Source organism: Protopterus annectens, chromosome 13.part0, assembly GCF_019279795.1.
Source record: "Protopterus annectens isolate FY-2018-M chromosome 13.part0, PAN1.0, whole genome shotgun sequence".
Taxonomy (NCBI): Eukaryota; Metazoa; Chordata; order Ceratodontiformes; family Protopteridae; genus Protopterus; species Protopterus annectens.
In genome coordinates, this window is record NC_056747.1 from 1,128,167,570 (window position 1) to 1,128,194,183 (window position 26,614).

Consider the following 26,614-nt stretch of genomic DNA (forward strand, 5'->3'; position numbering starts at 1 on the left):
CTGCTAACCAGCAGATTTGGCAATAGTTTCACCCCCCTGTCCCCACCAGACACACTCCAAAGCATTCCTGGCACTAGTTCTCTACCAAGTATCTCCAAAGAACAAGTTATACAAGCACTCTCCAAGGCCAAAAACATGGCATCTATAGGACCAGATAACATTTCAGGCTGCTTACTAAACAATGTAACACAAGACCTAGTGGAACCACTCGGCACTCTCTTTAACCATAGCCTGAGAAATGGCTTTGTCCTTGTAGATTGGAGAACAGCAACAGCTGACCCTGGGAACTATTGACCCATAAGTCTAACCAGGGGCAGCCCGTGCTATTGGACTGCTGGACTGCAGCCCCCCAGCTTTAAAACAAAGAAGAAAGACCCCAGCTGTAGAAGAAAGGAGAAAAAAACATTAAAAAAGGTGGACATAAATCACAGACCTTCACGCATGAGCACTCGTGGCATTTCTGATGTCCAGACTGCTGTTGAACCTGTCCGGAGCATGCAAAGAGCTCCGGACTGATTCAGCAGCAGTCCAGATTACAAACACAGCAGTCAAGAGCATCCCAGAAGTCTATGCAGGTAGTTACAACTGCATAGACATCGGATGCAACATCCGCAGGCGCCTGCTCTCAGAGGAAGGAAGGAGATCACCATGGGATTGGTGACATCCACAGGAGCTAACAGAAGGCCCTAGGAGCTTAGCAAGTGGAAATGGATATACAGCACAATGGAAGGCCCTGGACCCAGGTAAGTGTGTGTGAATACGTGTGTGAAATGCCCCAGTTGCTGTATACTGGTGGCTAGAGAGAACACATGGCGGTGGGTACAGAATACCTCAGGCTTGAACCCTGTACCTTGGTTGCAGGTGGCAAGGACCTGAATTCCCTACCCACCAACATTTGTAAAAAAAATTGCAGATTTTTGCCTCATATATGTTCTGTTCTGTTCCTCATAAAATCTCTGGTTTCTGTATTTTTGTTACCTCGCACAGTCAGTGGTGCACTGGTAGCATTGTTGCCTGACAGCTACATGTTCTCTGGTTTGATTCTTGGCTGGGGTGCATTGCTTTTTGTTCTAAGTCAGACTTTCCTGCTTAACAAATGTTAAATAAATAAAAATAACAGGCATTTGAATTTCAGACTTCATATTCTTCAGAAAGTGCATGGTAATTCTAGCAATTTTCTAAGTTTATAACATGGGTATTTGAAATTTGTCCCTGTTTTTGGGACTGTTTTCCCCCATTATTGGCTTTGTCCAGGTTTTTTGTGCTAAGGTTGAGAGCTATAGTGATAACTGAATTCAATGAATATATTTGGGGGCTGTATTCCCCCATTACTGGCTTTGTCTACGTGTTTTTTGCTAAGCAGTTGAGAGCTATGGTGAGAACTGAATTCACTGAATATGTTTGGGGGCTGTATTCCCCCATTATTGGCTTTGTCTACGTGTTTTTTGCTAAGTGGTTGAGATCTATGGTGAGAACTGAATTCACTGAATATGTTTGGGGGCTGTATTTCCCCATTATTGGCTTTGTTCAGGTGTTTTGTGCTAAGAGGTTGACAGCTATGGTGAGAACCGAATTCACTAAATGGTAGCATTTAAGTTTCAGTCTTCCTCTCTTTCACAAAACAGATGATTTGGCATAGTGGTATGTTGCTCTGACTGTTTTGCACAGGGTCCTGAGTTCAATACTTGGCAGTGAAATATATGGTGGTAACACAGCATTTTATTCTAGCAACTTTCAAACATTATACAAGCAATGTTTAAAATGAGTCCCTGGTTTTTGGGCTTTTGCCCCCCCCATACATTTTGGCCTTTTCCAGATTTCTTGTTCTGCAAAGTTCAGAGATACAGTGGAGTGTCGAGTAGATTTTACAAGAAGCTGAGAGCTGCAGGGGAACAAAAGTTTAGTGCTGCTTATGCTGCATCTGTTTGCATTGTTAATAGCACAACAGGTAGTGTACGTGCTTTTGATGCAGAAGGCTGTGTGTTCTACTCTCACAGTTGGTAGATACATTGCTGATCCTATATTGTGTTGTAAAGGGGTAGTGGATGCTGCAGTCCTTCTTGGTGAAGATATTAGTAACTATGAACCTGTTATTAGTTTGCCATCTGTTCCCTATTGCAATATTACTAGCTTATCATTTTTTTAATGCAACATAGGCAATTTATTCCTCAAGGGCAACAGGCACTTTATTTGTAGATGAAACAATGAAATGTAAAGTTGTTTGCTAGCAGCAACCTCTTCATTAGTTACAGATTTCTTTAAGGTGGAGTTATTTAGATGACTTTTACTTCAGAGATTGTGTATATTTACTGATACTGGTGGACTGTAGAAGTTTGACTAGACTTTTATGATGGAAATGTTCTGAACTGGGCAGTTTTGTCATTATAGGTGCATGCATTTTGTTTCATTGTATAGTGGAAAAATGTTCTGAATTGGGCAGTTTTGTCATTATTGGTGCATGTATTTTGTTTCATTGTTTACTGGAAAAATGTTCAAAACGATAACTTTAAAACACCCTCTAACAACTGTACTGTATTGTACAAGGAATATAATTTAATACAGTCAGGAAGGTGTATCAAAGAGCATGTGTATGTTTCGTGTGCAAGGGGCCTATGATTTGAAAACAGCCCACAGTTAATCTTTATCTGCCACTGGCAAAATATATTTTCTTTGAATGTGGGTTTCAATGCTGTTTCAATGAATGTGAGTTTCAAGGGCAGAGAAGTTTTAATGCTATGTCTGTTTTCATTGTGAGACTGCATTGCTTTGTTTAGCACGTGTCTTAGTGTTTGTGCTGTAAAATGCAAAATAAAACTTTCAAATGAAGTCCAAATCATCATAGAAGTAAAGCAATATGTGCATTAGTGTTTATGGTAAATGGGGTGAAATAACCAACTAATGGTTCATTGGAATGGCTGTAGGGGGAGGCTCCATTCGACCATGATTTTGTGTTGGGGAAGGGAGGCAAACTCAAAGACATCCCCAGCTGAACTATACCTTTTTGGTCCATTTTTCAAAAAATTGTGTTTTTTTTGGCAAATTAGTGGGAACTCATTAAAGACTTTTCTTCTTTCGGCTGCTCCCGTTAGGGGTCGCCACAGCAGATCAACTGTTTCCATTTCTTCCTGTCCTTTGCATCTTGCTCTGTCACACCAACCACCTGCATGTCCTCTCTCACCACATCCATAAACCTTATCTTAGGCCTCCCTCTTTTCCTGTTACCTGGCAGCTTCATCCTTAGCATCTTTTTCCCAATATACTCTGCATCCCTCCTCAGCACATATCCAAACCAACGTAATCTTGCCTCTCTGGCTTTGTCTCCAAACCTTCCAACCTGGGCTGACCCTCTAATATACTTATTCCTAATCCTGTCCATCCTCGTCACACCCATTGCAAATCTTAACATCTTCAACTCTGCCACGTCAAGCTCTGACTCCTGCCTTTTTGTCAGTGCCACTGTCTCCAACCCATATAACATAGCTGGTACGACTACCCTCTTGTAGACCTTCCCTTTCACTCTTACTGGTACTCGTCTGTCACAAATCACTCCTGACACTCTTTTCCACCCACTCCATCCTGCCTGTACTCTCTTCTTCACCTCTCTTCCACACTCACCATTACTCTGAATTGTTGATTTCAAGTAGTTAAACTCATCCACCTTCACCACCTCCACTCCCTGCATCCTCACCATTCCTCTATCTTCCCTCTCATTCACACACATATATTCTGTCTTAGTCCTGCTGACCTTCATTCCTCTTCCCTCTAGAGTATATCTCCACCTCTCCAGGGTCTCCTCAACCTGTTCCCTACCCTCACTACAAATCACAATGACATCTGCAAACATCATAGTCCACGGGAACTCCTGTCTGATCTCGTCTGTCAACCTGTCCATCACCATTGCAAATAAGAAAGGGCTCAGAGCTGATCCTTGATGTAATCCCACCTCCACCTTAAATGCATCCGTCACTCTCACCGCAGACCTCACTGCTGTCACACTACCCTCGTACATATCCTGTACCACTCTTACATACTTCTCTGACACTCCTGACTTCCTCATACAATACCAAAACTCCTCTCAAGGCACCCTGTCATATGCTTTCTCTAAATCCACAAAGACACAATGCAACTCCTTCTGACCTTCTCTGTACTTCTCCATCAACACTCTCAGAGCAAACATCGCATCTGTAGTGCTCTTTCCTGGCATGAAACCATACTGCTGATCACTAATCATCACCTCCCTTCTTAACCTAGCTTCCACTACTCTTTCCCATAACTTCATGCTGTGACTGATCAGTTTAATCCCTCTGTAGTTACTACAGCTCTGCACATCACCCTTATTCTTAAAAATTGGTAGAAAAACACTTTTTCTCCAGTCCTCAGGCATCCTCTCACTTTCCAAGATTTCATTAAACAATCTAGTTAAAAACTCCACTACCATTTCACCTAAACACCTCTATACTTCCACAGGTATGTCATCTGGACCAACAGCCTTTCCGTTCTTCATCCTCTTCATAGCTATCCTTACTTCCTCCTTGCTAATCCATTGCACTTCATGATTCACTATCCGCACATTATCCAACCTTCCCTCCCTCTCATTCTCTTCATTCATCAACCCCTCAAAGTACTCTTCCCATCTGCTCAATATACTCTCCTCGCTTGTGAGTACGTTTCCCTCACCATCCTTTATCACCCTTACCAGCTGCACATCTCCACTAGCTCAGTCCCTCTGTCTAGCCAATCGGCACAGGTCCCTTTCTCCCTCCTTAGTGTCCAACCTTTTATACAACTCTTTATACGCCTTATCTTTAGCCTTCGCCACCTCTGTCCTCACCATGCACCCCATCTCCCCACACTCTTGTCTACCTTCTTCATCTCCCCGACAATCCCACTTCCTCTTTGCCAACCTCCCTCTCTGTACACTCTCCTGTACCCCCCCCACTCCACCACCAGGTCTCCTTGTCCTCCTTCCTCCCCCCAGATGCCACACCAAGCACCCCTCCAGCCATCTTTCCCACTAGCTCTGCTGTAGTTACCCAGCCATTTGGCAACTCTTCACCGCCACCCAGTGCCCTGAACATTACCTCACAATTACCCTTTTTCAATTTCCACCATTTGTTCCCCAGTGCTGCCCTCACACCCATCCCCCTCCTCTTGATCACCAATATCATCCTACAAACCACCATCCTATGCTGCCTAACTACACCCTCCCCTGCCACCACTTCACAGCCCCCAATCTCCTTTAGACCGGCCCTTCCGCATAAGATACAATCAACCCATGTGCATCTTCCTCCACTCTTGTATGTCACCCTATGCTCCTCCCTATTGTTAAAATACGTATTCATCACAGCCATGTCCATCCTTTTCGCAAAATCTACTATCATCTGACCTTCTGCATTCTCCCGCCTATCACCATACCCACCCATCACCTCCTCATCCCCTCTGTTCCCTTCACTAACATGCCCATTGAAATCTGCTCCAATCACCAGTCTCTCACCCTTGGGCACAGTCATCACCACTTCATCCAACCCACTCCAAAACTTTTCTTTCTCATCCATTCCACACCCAACCTGTGGAGCATATGCACCAACAACATCCATCACCACAGCATCAATCTCCAGCTTTACAAACATCACTCCATCCGACACTCCTTCCACCTCCAAAACACTCCCGGCACACTGCTCCTTCAGGATAATGCCTACGCCATTTCTCCTCCCATCCACACCATGATAAAACAATTTGAAACCACCTCTGATACACCCAGCCTTGCTCCCCTTCCATCCGGTCTCCCGCACACACAATATACCAACCTTCCTTCGGTCCATCATATCAGCTAGGTCTCTCCCTATACCAGTCACACTGCCAACATTCAAAGTTCCGACCCTCACTATCACAGTCCTAGCCTTTACCTGCCTTCGGGCATGCCTTCCCCCTCTTCTCCTCCTTCGGCCAACAGTAGCCCAATTTCCACCAGCACCCTGTTGGCCAACAGTACTGGTGGTGGTTGTTGTTAACCTGGGCCTCGACCGATCTGGTATGTATTTCTGTACAGTTGTCTGCATGTATGATTTGGCAAAATTTTACACCGGATGCCCTTCCTGATGCAACCCTCCCCATTTATCCGGGCTTGGGACCGGCACAAAGAAATGCACTGGCGTGTGCATCCCCAGTGGCTGGGTTGCCACTGGCAACTCATTAAAGATTGAAGTTAGAAAATAATGACAGGCATTTGTGTTTCAGATTTCATACCCTTCAGAAAATTCATACTAATGCAAGTCCTACTATTCTATTATCTTTCTACGTTTATGAGAGCAATATTTGAAAATTGTTCTTATTTTTGGGCCTTTGTCCCATTTCTATGTATGGCTTTGTCCAGATGTCTTGCTCTGAGGTTGAGAGGTATGACAAAGGTGTCAGGGCCATCACAGTCAGCCAGAGATATTTCAAATTGTGACATACTTGTTGTACCCCACTCCCCCATGTAGTGACTCTGGATGTGTCCAAGCAAGGCAAGGAGCAGTTATGCAGTGTAAATGTGCAGAGTATCCCCCCATCCAAGGTAGACACAAGTATTACAGTGGCTTTTCATCTGTCTTTGATTTTGCAGAATGTTCTGGTTTCTGTCATATTTTATACTGTTGATTTATGCACATTGCTATTCAGAAAGTGCCTGTTGCTGTGTGTTTAAGTAGCAATGCTTTAATGATCATCAAGTAAGCTTGTTTGAGATTGTAAGATGCAAGTAAGCTTTAATAAGCATACTGTTAAATAATTGCCAACATTGAAAGCCTTTCTGTTGTTGCCATGCAGGGAATACTTACATAACTAGATAATGTATAAGCCTTGGGTATTGAAATGCGTATGACAGCATTTGTAATAAAGCTCATTACCTGTAAACTAAACAGAATGCCAGTCTATCATGTGTGGTCCATAATCTGTGCAGTAATCCTTTAAGCATTGTATCTTGAGCTTGTTTCTTGTTTGCTTTTCATTTTTTACTTTGATCATGTTTTCCCTATGAAACAAGTAGACAGTTGTTGTCAGGCAGCAGGTCTTTTTTGGATAAGAAACATTTTTACAAGTGGGGATATCACAGAGTTTGTTACTTTCAGCATGTTACTTGGTGCTTTAATAAAGCTGAATATAAATTGTAATTAGAACTGCAGTGCAAGGAGAAGTGGTTTGAGTTGAGTGCTGCTTTTTTTTTATACTTGATTTTGACTGGCATTCCAGTAATGTATTTAAAAAGTAATTAATTTTTTCATGCCTCACAACCTTTATGTTTTCGTCTAGATAGTAAGTAAGCTGTCATGCAGCCAATGCACTGAAATATTTATTTTCTTCTACACTTCATTTTGTCTTGATTGGACTCTCATAATGATGGTTTGGCACCCAGGGCAGTATATTTAATTAAAGTTACATTTTTTGTGATGTTGAGCATAGCTCCACCCCTTTGTAGTTGGCTGCACCCCTTCCCATTGGCCCCACCCATTCAGCTGTCTCCTGCAGCCCCCTTTGATTTGAAGTCACCAGCTGCCACTGAGTCGAACCAGTCTTATCTGTAAGGCCATGGAAAGAATCATCATGGACCTTATCCACAAGGACATAGGCAACCTTCAAACCCTTGACCCGACCCAGTTTGGTTTCATCAAGGATAGATCTTGCTTATTAAACTCATTGGACTTCTTTGAGAATGTTACAAAAGCTGTGGATGAGGGCAAAACAGTATATACCACCTATCTTGATTTAGCTAAGGCCTTTGACACAATCCCTCATTCAGGTATCATACAGAGACTCTCTCAGGTGGGAATTAACCCATACATTACTAGATGGATAGCACACTGGCTCACCGACAAAGAACACACAAAGTTGGGGAGTCCACCTCCACCAGTAGACCAGTTCTCAGTGGGGTACCACAAGGATCTGTGCGGGGCCCTCTACTGTTTGGAATCTATTTCTCTGAAGTCCAGGTGAAGGTTGCCAAGTCTGCAGATGGCTGTAAAATGGGGCAATCACAGAGTCCCCCAGCAGTGTTAACATATTATAGAAAGGGTTGACACAGACAAATGATTGGTGCCAAACTCACGGACTAAAACTTAACAGAAAAAACTACCCCATTATCACTTTTGGCAAAGAAGTAGCCTCTGCTAATTATGATATAGATAAGACACCTTTAAGCTCAAACTCAGTGGTGTGAGACTTGGGGACACAGGTTAATATCAGTTTAAACTTCGATCACCATGTGTCAGTAATGGTAAGAAAAGCATTCTACATTGGGCATCTCATAAATAAGGGTATTGCATCCAACACCAGGGATGTTAAAGCTCCACTGTACTCCACTCTTATCAGACCACTAATTGAGTACAATTGAGTACAATGTTCTCTTCTGTATGTACCTCACCAGACACCTGCAGCAACTGGAGAAACCACAGAGGTTTCTAACCAAGAGAATCGAGGGCCTCCAAAACTTAACATACATGGAAAAAATGGAAGCCATATCACTGTACTCTGTATCATACAGGCTGCTGAGAGGTGAGCTGTGCCTGGCCTGCAGAGCAGTCTCGAACCCTGCTTTAATGGAAATGCCGCACATCCGCAAATCAAATGGGACAAGAATAACTCACTCCAGGGATCTCAACCTAGCATTAACAGAACATGCTAGAGAGACAGATATATCTCCTAGCGATTGACGCTCCTCTGGATTAAGCTCCCACTCTATGTGAAGCAGATCTCCTCAATGACCTTATTCAAGCACAACTTTGACAATTGGGTGGGTGACTGTAAATTCACCCCTGGGCTATGTCCCTGATAGACAGGGGTAGTCAGTGTTAATCACAGAATCGCTCAGCTAACAATTACCATCTAACTATGGTCAGTAAGGGTATTTGGGTTATTACACGGGCTAGGCTTGTAAAGACCCTAGGCCCATTAGCCTAGTAATCTCCTATGAACCTATATAATATTCATTTGAAGAGTTTTCTGTGTTTATGTTTATATGTATTTATGTATGTATATATGTATTTGTCTGTTTTTTGTTTGTTTGCTTGTTAGTTTGTCAACTGGTAAGGCCACAGGACACAGGAATCTCTTTTTGGGGACAATCCAGGGGCACTGTCTAGTTTAATGATTTGCTTAGAGTCACACAGTTTACTAGTGGAAATTGAAAGAATCAAACCCAGGACTACACAAGGAAACACGCTGATAGCCAGTGTCTTTAACACTCTGAGCTGAACTGTTAATAAAATACTCATTTATAATATTCAAGTCTTTAGTGGTCTGTCCAGACTTTCTTTATGGAGGCATATTAACTAGTCCTTCAGTTATTAACAGAAAACATCCACCTCTTTCATTATATTAGTCAACAGCAAATCCGTTTCAGTTTCTGCTATGAGATAGGAATTAATTCTGTAGACCTATTGTTAAAATTGCTTTATTTGCACCATTCACAAAATGGTGAAAAAATAATTCAACCAAAAGACAGCAATCACCCACTGAATTCAATAGAAGAAGCCACGTGTGTGTGTGTGTGTGTGTGTGTGTGTGTGTGTGTGTGTGTGTGTGTGTGTGTGTGTGTGTGTGTGTGTGTGTGCATTTAGGTGGTTACAGTAAAAGGGCTATGTAGGGGATTGAGACTGTGGATATATGTGGACAAGCAGGTGAGTGTGTTTGATTCTGATCGAGTATTGGGGTTTTGATGTTGACTGGATACCTGCATATGTGTGTGTGTGTGTGTGTGTGTGTGTGTGGGGGGGGGGTACCTATGCCAATGTGATGCATGAGTGGCCAAACTACTGCCACAAAGGGCTTTCAGCACAAGCAGCAGAAACGTGTAATTCATAGACATGCAAATGAGCCAGTAATGATGTGTCCCTCGTTGTGGCCAAAACTTTCTCTGAATCACATTTTTCGTGGATGATTTAAACTGATCTACCTGCGGAAAGTAATTTAGATGACCATACTAATTTCTCCAAATTCCATCCAATGCTTTATCATTAAAAATGTAAAGCATATTATGTCATCAAGTGAAATGAAGAACAATTATGATTACCACAGCTTCACTTTAGATCACAACTCAGTAGGAAGAGGCAGAGTATAAAGTAAATAATGTACATAATAATGGAAATGTGCTATATTATGTATAATAAAAATCATGGTAATATCCTCTTGTGAATTGCCAAATATTTTGTAGACCATAGCAGTCAACAAAGCATCCATATTTATCGTACAATTTTTTAGAACAATCATTCCTGCATTTTCTAAAGCAGAAGACCAAATACTCATTTCAGAGCAATGTTGACAAATTTAGTCTTTCAGGCAATTGCTTTCCAGCCAAATGCTTTATCTTTCTCATTTTGATCAGGCTAGGCATCCCAACCTTCTTCGACTCCGATGTATTTAGTGGGACTTAGTAGACTCCGTTTCTTTCACCACATGCTTAGATAATAACACTAGCTTTGCTAACTTTTCCATTGCTGAATGTGCATAAACAAAAATGTTGTGTGCCCCAGTTGAAAAAACAACCTTTAATACTGCAGGACATATAAATCCATATGTGATTTTGCACCATTTATACTAAGCAATTGCCTCTGAAAATTGCATTCACTGTTGCAGTGCACCTTCAGAAGAATTGCTAACTATAAAAACGATAGAGCCTGAACTGTACAACTCTCACCTGGTTGCCATAGCTGCCATAGAAAAAACACTCCTTATATCAAGAAATGAACTGAACTAAAAAATTCTTAGGTTATCATAGTTTCACTGTGCACAGATATTGCCAAGTGATATAATCTCTCTATGTCTACATGTGTTTTTTTTTTCAAAAACTCAGTACAGAGCATCATTTTGGTCTCAGCATTGCCTAAACAGCTCACACCTTATTCACTTTCAAACACAGCAAATAATCTCAATTTCTTTATCCATACCTTGACCTGTAGGAAAACTGTGATGAACAGGCAGCAGCATGAGGTTTGAATCCTCTCACTACCACCAAAATGTATGATGACTAAGGCTTTAAATTCCCACCAGTAGCTGAAATTTATGATATGAGCAGAGGCATAGTTTCTCTCACGACAATGTAATATACAAGTGCAGATTGGACATAAGAACATACAGTAAATACACACTGCTCCATTAAGTAATATCCAACATGTTTCATACCCAAATAAGCTTCACTCTGCAGAGCTGCAGATGTTGCTTACAGTCGTTGTCTCCCCAGGATTTTATTAAACCTACTCTGAGACCACAGACCTCCAGTGTGATGTGAGGTCTTACCAACAGTTTCTGAAACTTGTACAAATGGATTTTGCCCACTAACACACACACACAGACACACACAGAGACACACACACACACACACACACACACACACACACACACACACACACACACACACACACACACAGGCACACACTATTTTTCAGAAAGAGGTTAAATGAAAACTCTCTTCCATCATAAACCTACTCTTCTCCAGTTTATGGTATGGCGCCACTAGCTAATACTTTGGCAAACCAAGAACAAAAATTACTGTTTAATCTTAAAATATGCCACACTTTGAATATCTGAATGGTACCAATAGCTTGAGCAGTAATACTTTGAAGGAGAGATGTCTAGTTTAGCTGTATAGCTGGACATCATGCATACTCGTAAACTAATAAAAAAATAAATAGATAAATCACCAGTCATAAGCATTTAAAACTCATTAATCAAAATATTTGCTTGGATTAAAGAAAATAAAGCATTTGCACTTGTAAAGTAAATATGCAAACCCAAATATTTTTTCACAAGGAAGTTAAAGGTTTTAAACAGACAGTTGGCATACACCAAACACTATCAGCTAAACTTGATCTTAACAGCTTTTAACTGTCTCTAACTTTCAAGTGCAAAATAGATTTTTTTCAGAATATTTGCAGTCAGTATCATGCAGCTGAGGTTTGTCCACTTATGCATGCTCTAGCAAGGAAATGCAATGATAGACTTGACTGACTTAAATTAACAGTCTATCTCTTTTTCTGAGTAGCAGACATGATTTCCTGTAGCTTTAGTTTGAATTTTAGATGCTGTTTTCACAGTTATATACATCAGGATGAGGGATTTCCTACAAACTGCTGCAAAGACAAGCAGACAATGTACAGTTCCACTCATTTTTCAAATATTGCATCTTTACTAAAAAATCAGAACAATGCAATTTATTTTTTTATTTTTATTTTTTAAAAGCTGCTTATATCTTTCTTAATTTAATATTGTCTTAGTAGAACTTAGCTCACTTTCCTCATTTATCATCTGAAAAAAATTATCAGGTCTAAGTTTGCTATAACTTATTCTGATATACCATTTGTCTATATATTTCAAATGCCTTATCTCAATTCTTCCCATTTTTTTGAAGCAACATGGCATCATATTGCTCAAGTAGCTGCTCTGAGTCACTCGTTTCACTTATTTTCAATATTTTAGTATAATCAGCCATCTGTTTTTATACAGGCCTTAGAATGTGCATAATCGTGTCCAAAACAACAGCCTTTTCTATCATATTCATAGGATGTAGGTAGGTAGAATACTGGACTTGTGTAAATATAGGTTAGTTTTGCAGGTTTGAAACTAGCTTCTTATAGGTTGTTGTCTATTATCCTAGTGTTCAAGATAGTTCTGTATTGGCAGTATAAACACCTCTATATGGTAAATGCCCTCATCCTTGTTTGGCTTGGGGTGTGGTATGATGGTTATGGTATTTGCGTCACCAGACTAATGGTGCAAGGTTTGATCCCCACTTTGAGATGCATGGCTAGACTTAAAAAGGCTCCCTGAAGTTATTAGCCTAGTAATCACTCATGAAACTGTGTTATGTTTAGATGCCTTTTAGTATAGGGCTGTGTGTCTTACTTAGGGTGCAAGAAGTCCAGGGCTGAAATCACAAACAATTCCAATGTTTGGGATTAAGGTTTGACATAACGGCTAAGGTGTTTACCTTTCAGACAGAAAGTACAGTGTTTGATTCTTACCTTTAGGAAGCATGGCTAAGTTTAAAAAGGCCCCCAAGATATTAGCTAAGTAATCAACTATGAACCTATATTACTGCCTTTTTATCATGATTGTGACTTCCAGTTCAGGTCTTGCTTGGTCAATTTACCTTACTTTCTATTTCCTCTTTCATAATCACTTTTAACTTTTGACTAACAGCTATTAACATTTGACTAACAGTTAAACTTCTGTTTTGATTTTTTTAAACAACAAACATCTTTATTAAATTATCATGTATGACATAGGCAATCATAAATTTATACAAATGAAAACAAACCATGTTGACATCATTTTAGTTGCAAACATTATACATCACAAACCATATCGACATAATTTTAGTTGCAACCATTATATATCACTTATAATCTATCCAGTCATTGTCAGTCAAACATTACATAGCTCATTTAAATCCTGTGATCTTTTAAACCTCATTCTCCTTTACATGTTTTGTTCCTACAATTCCAATTTTTCTGATTTGCTCCTACCCTTTTCTAAAGATCCCAATTCTAGTTGTTTTATCTCTGTTACTATATTCACTTCTTTTAGTAAAGTTGGTTTAGACTTTGATTTCCATTTTCTAGTAATTGCTTTTTTTGGCAGCTGCCATAATTAGACTCAGCAAGGCCTTACTATGTCCAGGTAATTCCAATTCTGTATCATAGCTCAAAGAAACATTTCCTTAGTTATGCCAATTTGCTCACCTAGTATTTCTGACAGAACAGTCTGCAAGGAATCTTTAATGTCTGCCAACTTATTACACTCCCAGAAAATATGTTCCCCGTTACCTCTTACTTCCCTATTACACCTCCAACATTTGCTTGTCCATCTGAGAAATAATTCTTTGGAGTCTACTTGGGATATAAAAATACCTATGCAAACACTTCCAAGCAAAGATCCCAAATCTCCTAGACTTTGTTGCATATTTGGGATACATACATATATCCCCCAATTTTTTTGTGAATTGCTTATCCAGTCTCTCTTCCCAATTCTTTCTAACCTCCTGTGATTGATTCTTATAGTTGTCATGCAATATTTTGTATGCTCTACTAATTATTTTTTTTTAACAGCAGCTTCTCTTCTAGATTCTACTTAAAACTCTGCCAGTGCTGGCATTTCACGTAAGATCCCCTTATGTCTTTCTGTCTGCCTATACTCTGATATCAATCCTTGATAGGGAAGGCAGTCTCTATCCTGCAGTCCAAGTAAATTCTTGATCTCTTCCCATTCTATTACCTTTCCCTCTCTAATTATTTGTTCACAATACCTTGATTCTTTTACCAGTTTTCTACATTAAGTTCCACCCCCTTGCCTATTGTTTGTATCCCCTAATTGCAGTCATCCCTATTGGCAGAATCTCCTTTCTCTATTCTCATATTGGCTTAGCTCTTATAATACTTTCTGCTACTTTATTAATATAATATTCTGCATGGTTATTGTTATTCTCCTTAAGGATCTACATCCAAAATCCCAGTCTTTCTTTGTTTCATGAGCTTCCCCTCTGTTTCATCATCCATTTCCAGTTTGAATTATAGGTTTCTGCTTGTGCTATGTATAAGAGCCTTAACAGTATAGCTCTGAAATACCCTTTCAAACTTTTGGTTCGATTAAGATTAAACAGAAGTTTGACAGGTAGGTTACAGGTTGTCTCATAAGTGATCACAATCTCTCAGTAAAAGCTTGTAAGATGTTAAACTTTCAGTGTCTCTTACAATTTGGTGCCCAGGAAAGGAGCCTCATTCTTCCAATGGTTGTGACCAAATCTGCTGTAAATAACGTGACCCAAAAATGTTCTTTGATCAAAGCATTCACATATTTGGTGATTCCTCCTGTAACCTTATCTGAAAATACAGATAACAGGACTCCATAAAGTCCAGCATTACCTCAAATCTTGGAAACACTGTATTTGATAGTCACAAGCTGACATTATTATAAGTCTATCTTTGTCTTCTTGCAACCACCATGGTTGGCAAACTCTTATGCATACCAAATAACATTAATAAAAGTTTGCATTCATTAATCATGTTGAATTATTTTGTACCTTGGAGATATTGATGGAATTTCTTTACTCCAAAAATTAAAGCAAGAATTTCCTTCTTTATTTGAGAATATTTTCTCTCAGTAGGACTGAAGGATCTTGATGCATAAGCAGCTGATCTTTTATCCCCTAAAGATATGGCATGCCAAATCACTACAGTTTTGGCACCGGCTGAGGCATAGCAAACACTGATGTGGTAACTCTTATTTACAGTGTACCAACACCTTATTACAAGTCAGCATCTGTTTGTATTTTTTAACATTTTTGCCCAAAGTTTTGCAAGTCATGCCTTTTCATCTTTCAGCAAGCTATGATGCACTGTATTGTGCCAACAGTCACTTTTTTAGGAATTAGCTTTCTACAGTAATTAATAAAACCAAAACAATGGCTGTTCTTTCACATATGCAGTGACTAGGGGAGGGGTTGCTTCATGAATGGATTTTATCTTCATAGTGAGTGAGTCTATTCCTTTTATGTTCAAAACACATCACAGATATTCAGTCTGCAATTTCTTTTTTTAAACTTTTAGACTATAATCTTACAGATATTATATCTCTTTATGTAAGTTACTCAGGTGCTCACTACCTGCCTTCAGGGTAATCTAATCAGCAAATCATCCAGGTACACAACTGCATTCAAGTCCTTGAAAAAGTGTTCTATTATGCTTTGCAATAAAAAAAAAAAAGATTGTGTGGAGCTTCTCTTAAATGGTAACATGCTCTACCAAACATGCCTCTGTGTGCATTCATCATTATTCACTTTTCAGAATTGTTTTCCAGTAATACCTGTTGATAAAAAGTGGCTAGTTTGGTTTTAGAAAACCCAGTCCTACCTCTTAACTTGGGCATCATCTCTTCCATATAAGAAAACAGATACTTCTCATTGTTTGTGGCCTATTAACAGTCAGTCTGCAATTATCAAAAGTATGTCTGTCATTGTACTTTTAATCCAGCAGTAGTATTTAGACCTGCTAATTTGCTAACATCACCTGACTAATAATACCTCCTGTCTCAAGTCCTTCGAGCTATTTATCTACTTTTCTTTCTTTGATGTTAGGAGTGATCTAACTTTTAACACTTTAGTTTGCTATCTTCGGGTCATGGGTCCATATGTAAGTTCTAGGCAATCGGTCTGCAGACCATTTCAAGCATAGCCAAACACCCTATTCAAAATTCCCTCTACCCTCAAGGAGGGCACGTCAAGATAGACCAGGAGAGAATTTGAGGCTGCCCATCCAATTATTTAGGTTTACCTTAAAGGTGGCAAGGGTGCTGCTGTGCTTGACATGTAGTGGAAGTCTGATCCAGAGGTGAGGGATACATTGGGATAGGAATCTATCACAACAACATGTCTTATTTATCTCCTGATGAAGGTTTAGTTCATTTAACCAAGTATTTAATGAACCATTAGTTCTGTGAAGGGATAGGAGATCAAATAGGGTTTGAGCTTTCAGGAAACGAAAAGCTAGGCATATATTTCTATGGAGACTGTAAGAGACTGAGTACAGAGAAAGGGCTGCCAGTTTCTCCTGATAACTAAGATTTTTGAGGCCATGGATCCTTTTAATTATGAATCTCTGAGGTGTCTCACATTGTGTGATATGTTTAGATAAATAGATGTGTAAAATTGTATTATATTCAATAATGATTCTATTAGGATATGAGTAAAGGAAAATTAAGAATTCTTTGTATCTAGTAGAGATGCCTTTGGTAATTAGATTGCAAGACAAAAGGCTTTTTAACCTACAGTGGAGACATGATGGCCAAATGATAAGGCCTTATCAATGGCAGTACCTAGAGCCCTTACTACAGTGTCTGATTGGAGGGATGCATCTCCTATGTGGTAAGAGAAATAGTTTTGTTTACCAAAATGAATTATGCTACATTTTTTCACATTTAATTTGAGACTGTTGTTCTTGCACTAATTGTTAGCACGGTCTAAGCTGTGTTGGAGCAGTTGTGAGTCAATTGAAGATCTAATAACAACACTCATTTTACAGTCATCTGCAAACTTTGCTAACCATATGTCAGAAGTGCTGACTCGAAGGTCTGAGAAATTTATGCCAGATAGCAAAGGGCCCGAAACTGAACCCTATGGTACACCACTGGTTGCTTTTTTGCATTCAGAAGTGGCACCTCTGACTCTAACCACATGGGTTCTGTCAGAGAACCAGTTAGATACCCATCACACAGTATAAGGACTTATATTCAGATTTACCGTGCCTCACCTCTGCTACTCTAACTCTTGGTACCTTGCCGGCATGCAAAGAATGATAGTACTTGAAGGGAAAACTCCTCTAATGATTGCATCAATGATCTTTGTGTTGTGCCCAGCCCATAAAGACAAGCAAATAGGCAAAAGTTGTCATGGTAGCAGTTTGATGGCTGATAGGTGCAGAGGAGAAAAATATTGCATAGAATATTTTTCTTTGACAAACTTCTTTGCAAATGTCATTCAGAAATCTCTCTCTAAGTGCTTAATTCAGTCCAATACCAAATTCAAAGTTCACAGCACCCTGTTTCAGTTTAATAATGTCACTATCCCATTAGGCCTATGGTTGCAGTTACCAGCAATTTAAGCTGAAATGTTCCTTCAACATTTTAGCAATCCTGTGTTATTTGGTTTCTTAGGTTCTAAAATAATAATCCAAATGGGGACCACTCATAACACTCAATATTATATTGTTCCTGTACAAAAAGCATGTCATTTACAAAAACAAACTCAGTTCTTTCTGTATGTGCATTTCATTGGTCCAACATGGATTTAAACTCTTTGATTCCTCCTAGCTGAATCACTGAATGACTTCATCACCATTTTTCTGCCTTGCATGTTATATACTTTGAAAATTAAAAATAGGGGTAAGCCATAAGATGACATTATTTTGTTTTTGTTCAAGTGCATAGGTAGTTAAATATTTTAATAAAGTTGAAGTTGAAGCTTTCATAGAGACCAGGGCATGCTTGAAGCCATTTTATTGCCAAGCACATACTGACTGGAGGCCTGAGTTGATGCATGATGAAATTCTAAGGATTGTACTGTGATCCTTGGAACAGCAGAACTACATGGCAAAGTTTGGGAGAATATGTAGGAAGTCTGAGCTTTTGGTACTTTACAGCATTTCCTTTACTTCAAGATATAGTGATGTCCGAGTTAATATATAAACAATGTAGGTACAGGGGCCCAGCCCCCAACATTGGGCATACAGGTTACAAAGCCTTACAGCAAAAATGCCTTAATAGTGCAACAATATGTTTCAGTATTCACTATTGTTGTTTAAATTGCAATTTATTTTTCATACAGTTGGGGGGTCTTGTACATGTGATATAGAGACATGCTAAGCACAACTGTGTCACTAAACAGGAGTGAGTAGGCTTGCTATTATAGGGTTGCATGCTCTTGCTCCATGGATCATGCCTTTGTTCAATATAGTCATACATGCTGATGAATGTCTGGGGTGATAAAATTTATCCTGTAACTGACTTGCATAGCTGCAGATTTGTGGAAGCTGCAGGTAACAGACCTCACCTCTGCACTTCTTCAGCCAGTTAGGTTATGTCGCCTCAGCCAGACAGCATTTATCACCAGGAATCCACAGAAGAAGGCAGCAGATAACCTGGGTTAGGGAAGACACAGAGAAGGGTGACAACAGTCACCAGTAATTCTCCAGGGAAGAAATTATGTCACTTAGGAGCAGGGAAGGAAGGGTTCATCCAGGCAAACCATAAGATAAAATACATTATTAGTAATGAAAATATGACAAATGTGTGAGTCAGTGACCAGGTGAGGAATGGGGAGGGGGTCTGGTTTTGAGTAATGCTGCACTGACACCAATTTAATTTATAAATGGGAACATCGAGAAGGCTCTGTAACCAGAAGATGGCTTGTGAATGTGTGACCCTTTAGGGTTTGACCCATTAGAACCATAAAAATGAAACCTTATTGGCTATAACATCACTAAAAGCAGTACAACCTGTACAATTGCTGGACCATGACATTGTTATCTTCATGAGGTCAAACCTACTGGTTTTTAACTTGACAATGACTGGTAAAACTAGAGAGCGACAACATCATTTTTTCTGCAAAGTATGTACAAAGAAATGCTTGAACTATGGTTATGTCAGCTGCATGCATTTCTAAGCTGATTTTGCTCTGTGAATTCTTCCCGTGCCAGAGCTCTTATCTGTTTTCTTCCAAGTAGTAATTAGTAGCAAGTTCTAGACTTGCTTAGTTGATACAGTAATTCTTCTTGAAGGAATTTCTCTAGCAGATTGTGATTTTGTAATGTTTTTTTTCTTTCTTTCTCCTGTCATTCAACACCCTTCCACATTAGAATGCTTATTATCAGACTTGGACTGGTTTATTCCATTCAATGCATCCAAGACAAGGAGGAAACGCCAGGTAATGTATTACTTTTTGAAAGAATGTTTTCTTTAGTCTCAATAAATTAACAAGTCATATAGACATTCACTGTAGAGAGCCGTCAATGCCAACCTATTTAATGAAGATATAAGTAATATGCAACAACAGTTGTGTATGAAATAGATTTTTGGGGTGAATGTAAAGATGTTATAGATGCAAGAATACTTTAAAACAAATGTCCAAAAAAAAGCAATTTAAAGTACACAGGTGACAGCTAAACCACTTAGATTATTAAATGTTTTCTTGTCATTTCTAATTTTTAGGTAACATTTGACTGTAGTTATATCTAGAAAATCATGCAGTAGTAAATGGGTTAGCAGGCTGTGGTTGTGAAGCAGGACCTTTAGTTCACTTTCAGCAGGAGTGTGTGGTATCATAACTACACACAGAGTAGTATAATAATGCAATTTAGATTCCCGACTTTTCAGCTGTTATTGGCATTTTTGAGAGAAAAGCTTGCAGTGATCTTTGACTTTTGGTATACAGTGCATGATACTGGTGTTTTAAACAAAACCACTGTAAACCAAGCAGTGAACTCTGGTATTTTACACAGATTTCAGTGATGTGCTGAATCACTTTTTTATGAAGTTTGAAGTAAAACAGATTTTCTGCTGTGTATTGTTGCACTTTGTACGTCACTTTTTATGATGCTATTTTTCCTGTTTTGCCTACTGTTGTTGCATGATTCTTCCATATAACTAACAACACCCAGTCAAACATGACAGCTAAATAACACACATCTTCTGTGCTTATTTTTTTCACAGATCCCATATTTACGAACAAGTGTACAGAGTGAAACAAAATACATTGAGCTGATTGTTGTCAATGACCATCACCTGGTAAGTGGTGTATAATTTGTCAGTGCTTTTTACTCTATACAAATGTTGATCATTTAAGTGACCTCTCAATTATCCCTAGTTTGGAGGAATGTTACTACTTTCAGGCCTGATTTACGATGTCCGTATTTTTGGAGGTATGTCCCTATTTTCAACTTGATTTATCTCTTCAGACAATTTTCTAAATCCTCCTTATCACATGTGATTTTTGAAGCTATCTAGTACACAGAAAACTGCATTAAATGATCAACATAATAGTGGAAACAATAATTTAGAGACAACACACATCTTACACCTTCCTTTTTCTGAAACAAAAATAAATGACCTTGTGTGGTAGAAGTTTGTGATACAGTTCATTAAAGTCTACAGATTTTAGATGGTATCTTTGATATTGTGCTTGTATTTTTCATTGTTTTTTTCACTCTCTGATTTTTTAAGTGTTTTTCTGAGTAGTATTCCATATTCCTACTGGAAGCAGAAAGAGTTTTGAATTATTTGGTATTCAAATGTCATGCTAATTAGATGTCCAGATTTTTAGCTGGATGTTCCTATTTTTCAAGGACCTTTGTTCCAATTTTCAATGTCTGCAAGTTGAGAGGTATACGTAAATCTGGAGAGAGATCAAATACAGACATTTTTTTCTATTTTGGCATGCATCCGGCCACTTGCATCTTGTTCGCATGCTCCCATAAAGGCTAGTTTGTGTCATCTAGCACTAGAGTACGACATGAAATATGGCCCACTTGCTGAGTCCACATTCTATCCTCCCCTCTTGCAAGGCAGACATTGTAGCTATGACTGGAAACAAGATGTCCATCTCTGGTGCCATGAATTGTGGCCTTCTGTCTTCCGGCTTTGTTAATCTAAGGGTTTCATAATTTTTTTATTTCTAAAGCACAGTACAGACAAATGTTTCTCTGCTTCACATAATGCTTAATTAGAAACTCTTGAGTAAAGTAATGAGTCTAGAATGAGATTGGGTAACTTGTGCTACAGACAGACTTGTTTTCCTATATTTGTATTTAAGACATTTTGAAACCTCAGAAGATGTTTTCTCAAAATTACTGTTAATGTACTCCACAACACTTGATAAGTTCGAAGGCTAAATCCCAGGTTATCTCATTAGGGTTATAGTCAATCTGATGAGGCATTTATATCAAGTACTGCTTGGTAGAACAAAAATAGCTGAAAACCACTTTTTAGCAATTTCTGAAGTTACACTTTTTCTCACTCTTATGTGACCTTGGAGTTAGTATATATTCGCTGGGTGGTACAAGAGGGCTACCTTCTGCACAAAAGCTTTTTGTTGAAATTGATGAAAGTATTTTTTGGCAATGTGAGTCCATTTCATCACCATAAGCCTTGTAAGCTTTACATAAATAATCTCTAAATTGTCAATAAATCTTTCTTCAAGCAGTCCTTTGCAATAGGGTGACACAAGTATATTGTATGTACTGTATTCCATAATTTTTCAAACAAATCTCAAATTCACATAGTAAAAAGGGCTAGACGTTTTGACCTGCAATTTTAACTTTGGGCCACAAATAAGGGGTGTATTGCTGCAACTGACCCCAATTCCTTTCAGCTGTTTGCACAGTATCGATCATCTTCTAATATTTTTTCACAGGAAGTTCCTGTGTTCAAACCCTGATTGCATTTTCCATCCCAGTGCTGTTTTGGGGTTTCAAGTGATGAATTAGGACCATCATAGGTTCATAGGTTCATAGGTAGGTACTAGGCTATCTGCCCAAAGGCATTTATAAGCCTAGCCGGAATGTGTTGGCTTTCGCCGCCCCCTTAGATTAGTTCCCTGTACCTCTGTCCAGCACAGCCATTGAAGTGATCCCTGGGGTAAACTTTCTGTTTCCCATCCACTCGTCAAGGTTTCTCTTGAAGAGAGTTAACGAGGAGCTCTGCCTAATGTAGATTGGAATCTTGTTCCAGAGCATGGGAAGTCTCTGGGACAGGAATCTATCCCTCCAACACGTCCTATTTATTGTTATGGTGAGGTTTAGATCCCTGGAGCGTGTGGCTCGAGGGGATATGGTTTTCTTTAGGTGGAGCATGTCCATTAATTCTGGGTTGGACATGGTCTTGTACGTCAGGAAGAGATCACCTCTGAGTAGGCGGTATGCAACCGAGTACAGCTGGAGTTTCTTCAGTCGAGCTGCATAGGGCATCTGCATGAGGTCAGTGATCCTCTTGGTGAGGTACTTCTGTGGTCTTTCCAGTTATTGCAGGTGTCTTGTAAGGTACATCCCAAATGGGGCACTATACTCAGTGATGGATCTGATGAGTGATTCATAGAGGGGCCCAATGACCTCTTTCGATCTGGATGCAAACCCTTTTATGATTAGGTGGGCCACATAGAAGGATTTTCTAACCACTTTGGCAATGTGATTATCAAAGGAGAGGTTACTATCTACTTGGGTTCCCAGATCCCTTATTACGTCTTCCGTATTTAGGGGGCTACCACCTATGTGGTAGTTTGTGGGTACTCTGTTTTTTCCAAAAGGGATGACTATGCACTTTTTGGCATTTAGCTTGAGGTCATGGTTTTGACACCAGGTATCTGTCTCAGTGAGACCCTTTTGGAGGATGTTTGTGTCAGCTGGAGAGTCAATTATAGCCCCTAGTTTGCAGTCATCTGCAAACTTGGTCAGCCATAGTCCTCCTGTGCTTGCCTGTACCTCTGAGAAGCATATGCCGAACAGCAGGGGTCCTAGGACTGAGCCCTGGGGAATGCCACTTGTAACTGGTTTGGCAACCCATCTCATGACGTAGGGGTTTATGTTCAGGCTGGTGAGCTTGTCTATAATACCTGAGTGGGGAATGGTGTCAAAGGCCTTTGCAAGGTCTAGGTAGGCTGTGTGGACCACCTTTCCCCCATCTATAGCCTTGGTAACTGTCTCAAAGAAGTCCACCAGATTTAGGAGGTATGATCTGCCCTTAACAAAGCCGAACTGGGTAGGGTCCAGTGTTTGGAGGTTTCCTATGTCTCTGTTAATGAGATCCATGATGATGCGCTCCATAGCTTTGCAGAACAAGCTAGTCAGGTTTATAGGGCGATAGTTCCTGGGGTCCGTTGTGGCTCCACCTTCATGAAGCGGAATAACTGTTGCTGTGCGCCATTCTGTGGGCACATAGCCTGTGGAGAGGCTGAGTTTAAACAGTGTGTTTAGGTGAGGGGTTAGTTCATCTTTGAGCTTGTGTAGGACACAGCCGGGGACGGTCCCACTGATGCTGTGTTTTTGGCTTTTGAAAGGGCTGTTTTAATCTGAGTGTCTGTGATTTCAGGGGCACTACATTCTTCTGGTATAGTTATGGGCCCTTTTGGGGGTGGGAGGGGGGTGAAGTTTACACTGAACCTGTCTGCCATGATGCTGGCTATATTGGTCGGTTCAGTGTATTTTGTGCCATTCGACTCTAACTCTGAGCAGATCTGAGAATTGCCACTTAGATTCTTGACATAGCTAAAGAATGCCTTGTGGTTATCTTTGGAGTCCATGGCAATTTTTTTTCTGAAGCTAGCCTTGGATGATTTTTATGAGGGAACGTATTTTCTTGCTGATACTGATCAGGGATGTCTTCCCTTCTTGGGATTTTACTCTTTTCTGTACTAGTTTCCTCCTTCTATTGTATAGCTTGTTTATGGCAGGGGTCCACCAGACTGGTTTCCTTTTCTTGGAGGAGTGAGTCTTAGTTTTGTTTGGGATAGCACGATCCATGCATTCTTGTAGGTGCCCATAGAGTGCATTAGTAAAGGATTTTGCAGCTTGGACAGCATTATTCTTTAGCATGGGGGCTTTGAAACTTCCAACCTCGGTCTTAAGTAACATGAAGTTTGCTTTTGAAAAGTTTTTCACGGTGGTTTCTTTGACTGGGGGTGGTGGCGGAATGTGGATATCCAGAGTGATTAGTTTATGGTCAGATCTAACCAGCGAGGGGTTGATCTCCGGTGTGGAACACCAGTCACCCATGTTGGTGATGACCAGGTCCAGTATGTTGTCACCTCTGGTGGGGGTGTTGACCAGTTGATCCAGGGCATTTGAGTTTATAAATTCTAGGAAATGTTGGGCAAGGGAGTTTGTACTTGAGTAGTTCTCCCAGTTAATGTTTGGATACTGCTTTTACATCCTGATGCTGTAGCACATCAACTGAGCGACATATTAGTACAGTAAAACAAGGCAACAAAGATCCAAACAAACAACAAAAAATAAATACAACACAGATTCCATTGTATGGCAGGAATATCCCTTCCAACAATGGAGTTCCCCATGGTGCAAGCAAACATACTATCACCCATTACCCCCCCCCCACACACACACACACACACATGCCTGCCAGTCTGATAAGATGAGTGCCGTGTATGTATCAGGTTATTGTGTGCTCCTGTACACCATTCAGTAAAATGAGAATGGTGACTGCCATAATCATGTTTGTGAATCACAGTAGTCATTGGTGGCGCACTAAATATAGTGCATATAATGGTTATACACATCTGTGTACTCTGTTTATGAATAACAGGGGGAATAATTTGCGGTATACAATTGATTAAGTGGAGCAGTAGGGCAGGTTTTTAAAACAAACAATTGTAACCTAATCAAAAGCTGGGAGTAAGTGCATGGTAACTGAAATTACCAAACCACGGTTAACGAAAAACACCTTCTCTTACAGTTTAATTCATTAACAAATATATGGTGAGGAATGTCACACCTCTAATGGCCTACACACATCTTGGATTGCAGAGCATTTTCTGAAACATAAACTTAAAAAGCATAAGATAAACAAATGTAAATATTTTAAGAATATTTTAAGAAAAATACAAGCTACTAAAACTGTGCAAATAGCAATGTTATCAATAAGGAGTATTCTTTACAGTGTTACTAATGCATTCATAGACTTTCCATAAATAATATAATGCACACAAACCCAAAACTAATTTTGTTAAACATTGTCATATCTTGGAAACAGTACAGCACAGACATATTGTTGGAACATTTTTTGTAACCAGACATAAGCTTTCAAATGACAACAAGAAATTCCTCTAGGAGTGCACGTTTTTTGAGATACTTAATGAAATGCGAAAACATATGCCTAACTGAATAATTAGCAAAATAAATAATAACAGTGAGGATCTCTCAAAATGTGCAACTTACACTGCAACTATCGAAATTTTTTCAACAGCATATAAGGTTTTTCCTGATGTCATGCAACAGTTTGTAAGTCACTTGTTTTTTTGAAGTATTAAGTGCATATGTAAATATATTGTTTATTTGCATAATTACTATCATACAACTAGTAATATCTCCAGTATATTGTGATATAAGAAGACACCGACAACAAATTTTCCTGTCTCCCACCATAGCATATCATATAGTACCTCTCAATAACATGTAGGTCTATTAGTTATGAAAATAAGAACATAAACATGAAAATATGAATAATAAGTGATTAATTCCTCTAGTGCAGGATATCCTAGATTAACAATCCTAATGTCATTTTGTTAATAACTCCTTGCACCTTCTAATGCTGTCCATTATTAGCTGGTGAGTCACTCAATTAAAGAAGCCAGACCCCAAAAAAGGTCTGGATGTCATAAAGACCTATGGGTATGAACTGGAAATATACAAAAAGGTGCTGTAGGCTTGAATGAGTTAATTCAACCCTTAAGTTACTTTTCTCTCTACATTATAGTTAATTCAAGGGTTATAAAGGTACCAGTAACCTTCATGTACTTTATAGAACTTTCATTTCCTTGCCTCAAATGAATGGAAACCCGGACCACTTTTTTGTTTAAGCTTAACTTCTCACAAATTTTGCAGAGGAATTTGTCTCTGACTGCATAACATAAATCTGTAATTTACCCTGTCAAATACTGCTAACAATCTTAGACAGGCAATTAGTCAAGCTGGTGTCAGGAACTCAGCAGCTGCTCCAAAAAATAAAACTAGACAAGAGAGCTGTGAAACTGTTTTCCATTGTCTTTACTGAAGACAGGAAGAGAAACAATATCAGTGAACCTAGCTGATAGGGTTGTTACCTGTCTCTCTTTCTGCAAAGCAGTCCTGATTTGGGCAGTTCTGTCCTGTGGGAGATCATGGAAAATGGTTTGTGTGTTGATACTTTACATGAAAAATAATATTTTATTACTTTTCTCTAAATGTCATAGAAATCTTTGATACTATATTTATGGCATCAACTGACTCCGGAAACTACAGACCTGTTAGTCTGACTAGACTAATATGCAAAGCCTTGGAATGAAGTATCATGGAAATTATTAACAAAGACATAGTCAGCTATTAGACACTGG

General features: G+C 39.4%; 1 protein-coding gene across 5 annotated transcripts in view; it reads left to right on the plus strand.

Annotated features, from left to right (window-relative positions):
- The window catches only part of ADAM11 (ADAM metallopeptidase domain 11), a 1,438,613-nt gene that overhangs the window by 597,019 nt on the left and 814,980 nt on the right, over positions 1-26,614 (plus strand). For all 5 annotated transcript variants that reach the window (XM_044055102.1, XM_044055103.1, XM_044055105.1 and 2 more), the window contains exons 8-9: positions 19,377-19,444; positions 20,230-20,304. In XM_044055102.1, coding sequence (XP_043911037.1) covers positions 19,377-19,444; positions 20,230-20,304 — 143 coding nt within the window. The remainder of the gene's footprint in view (positions 1-19,376; positions 19,445-20,229; positions 20,305-26,614) is intronic.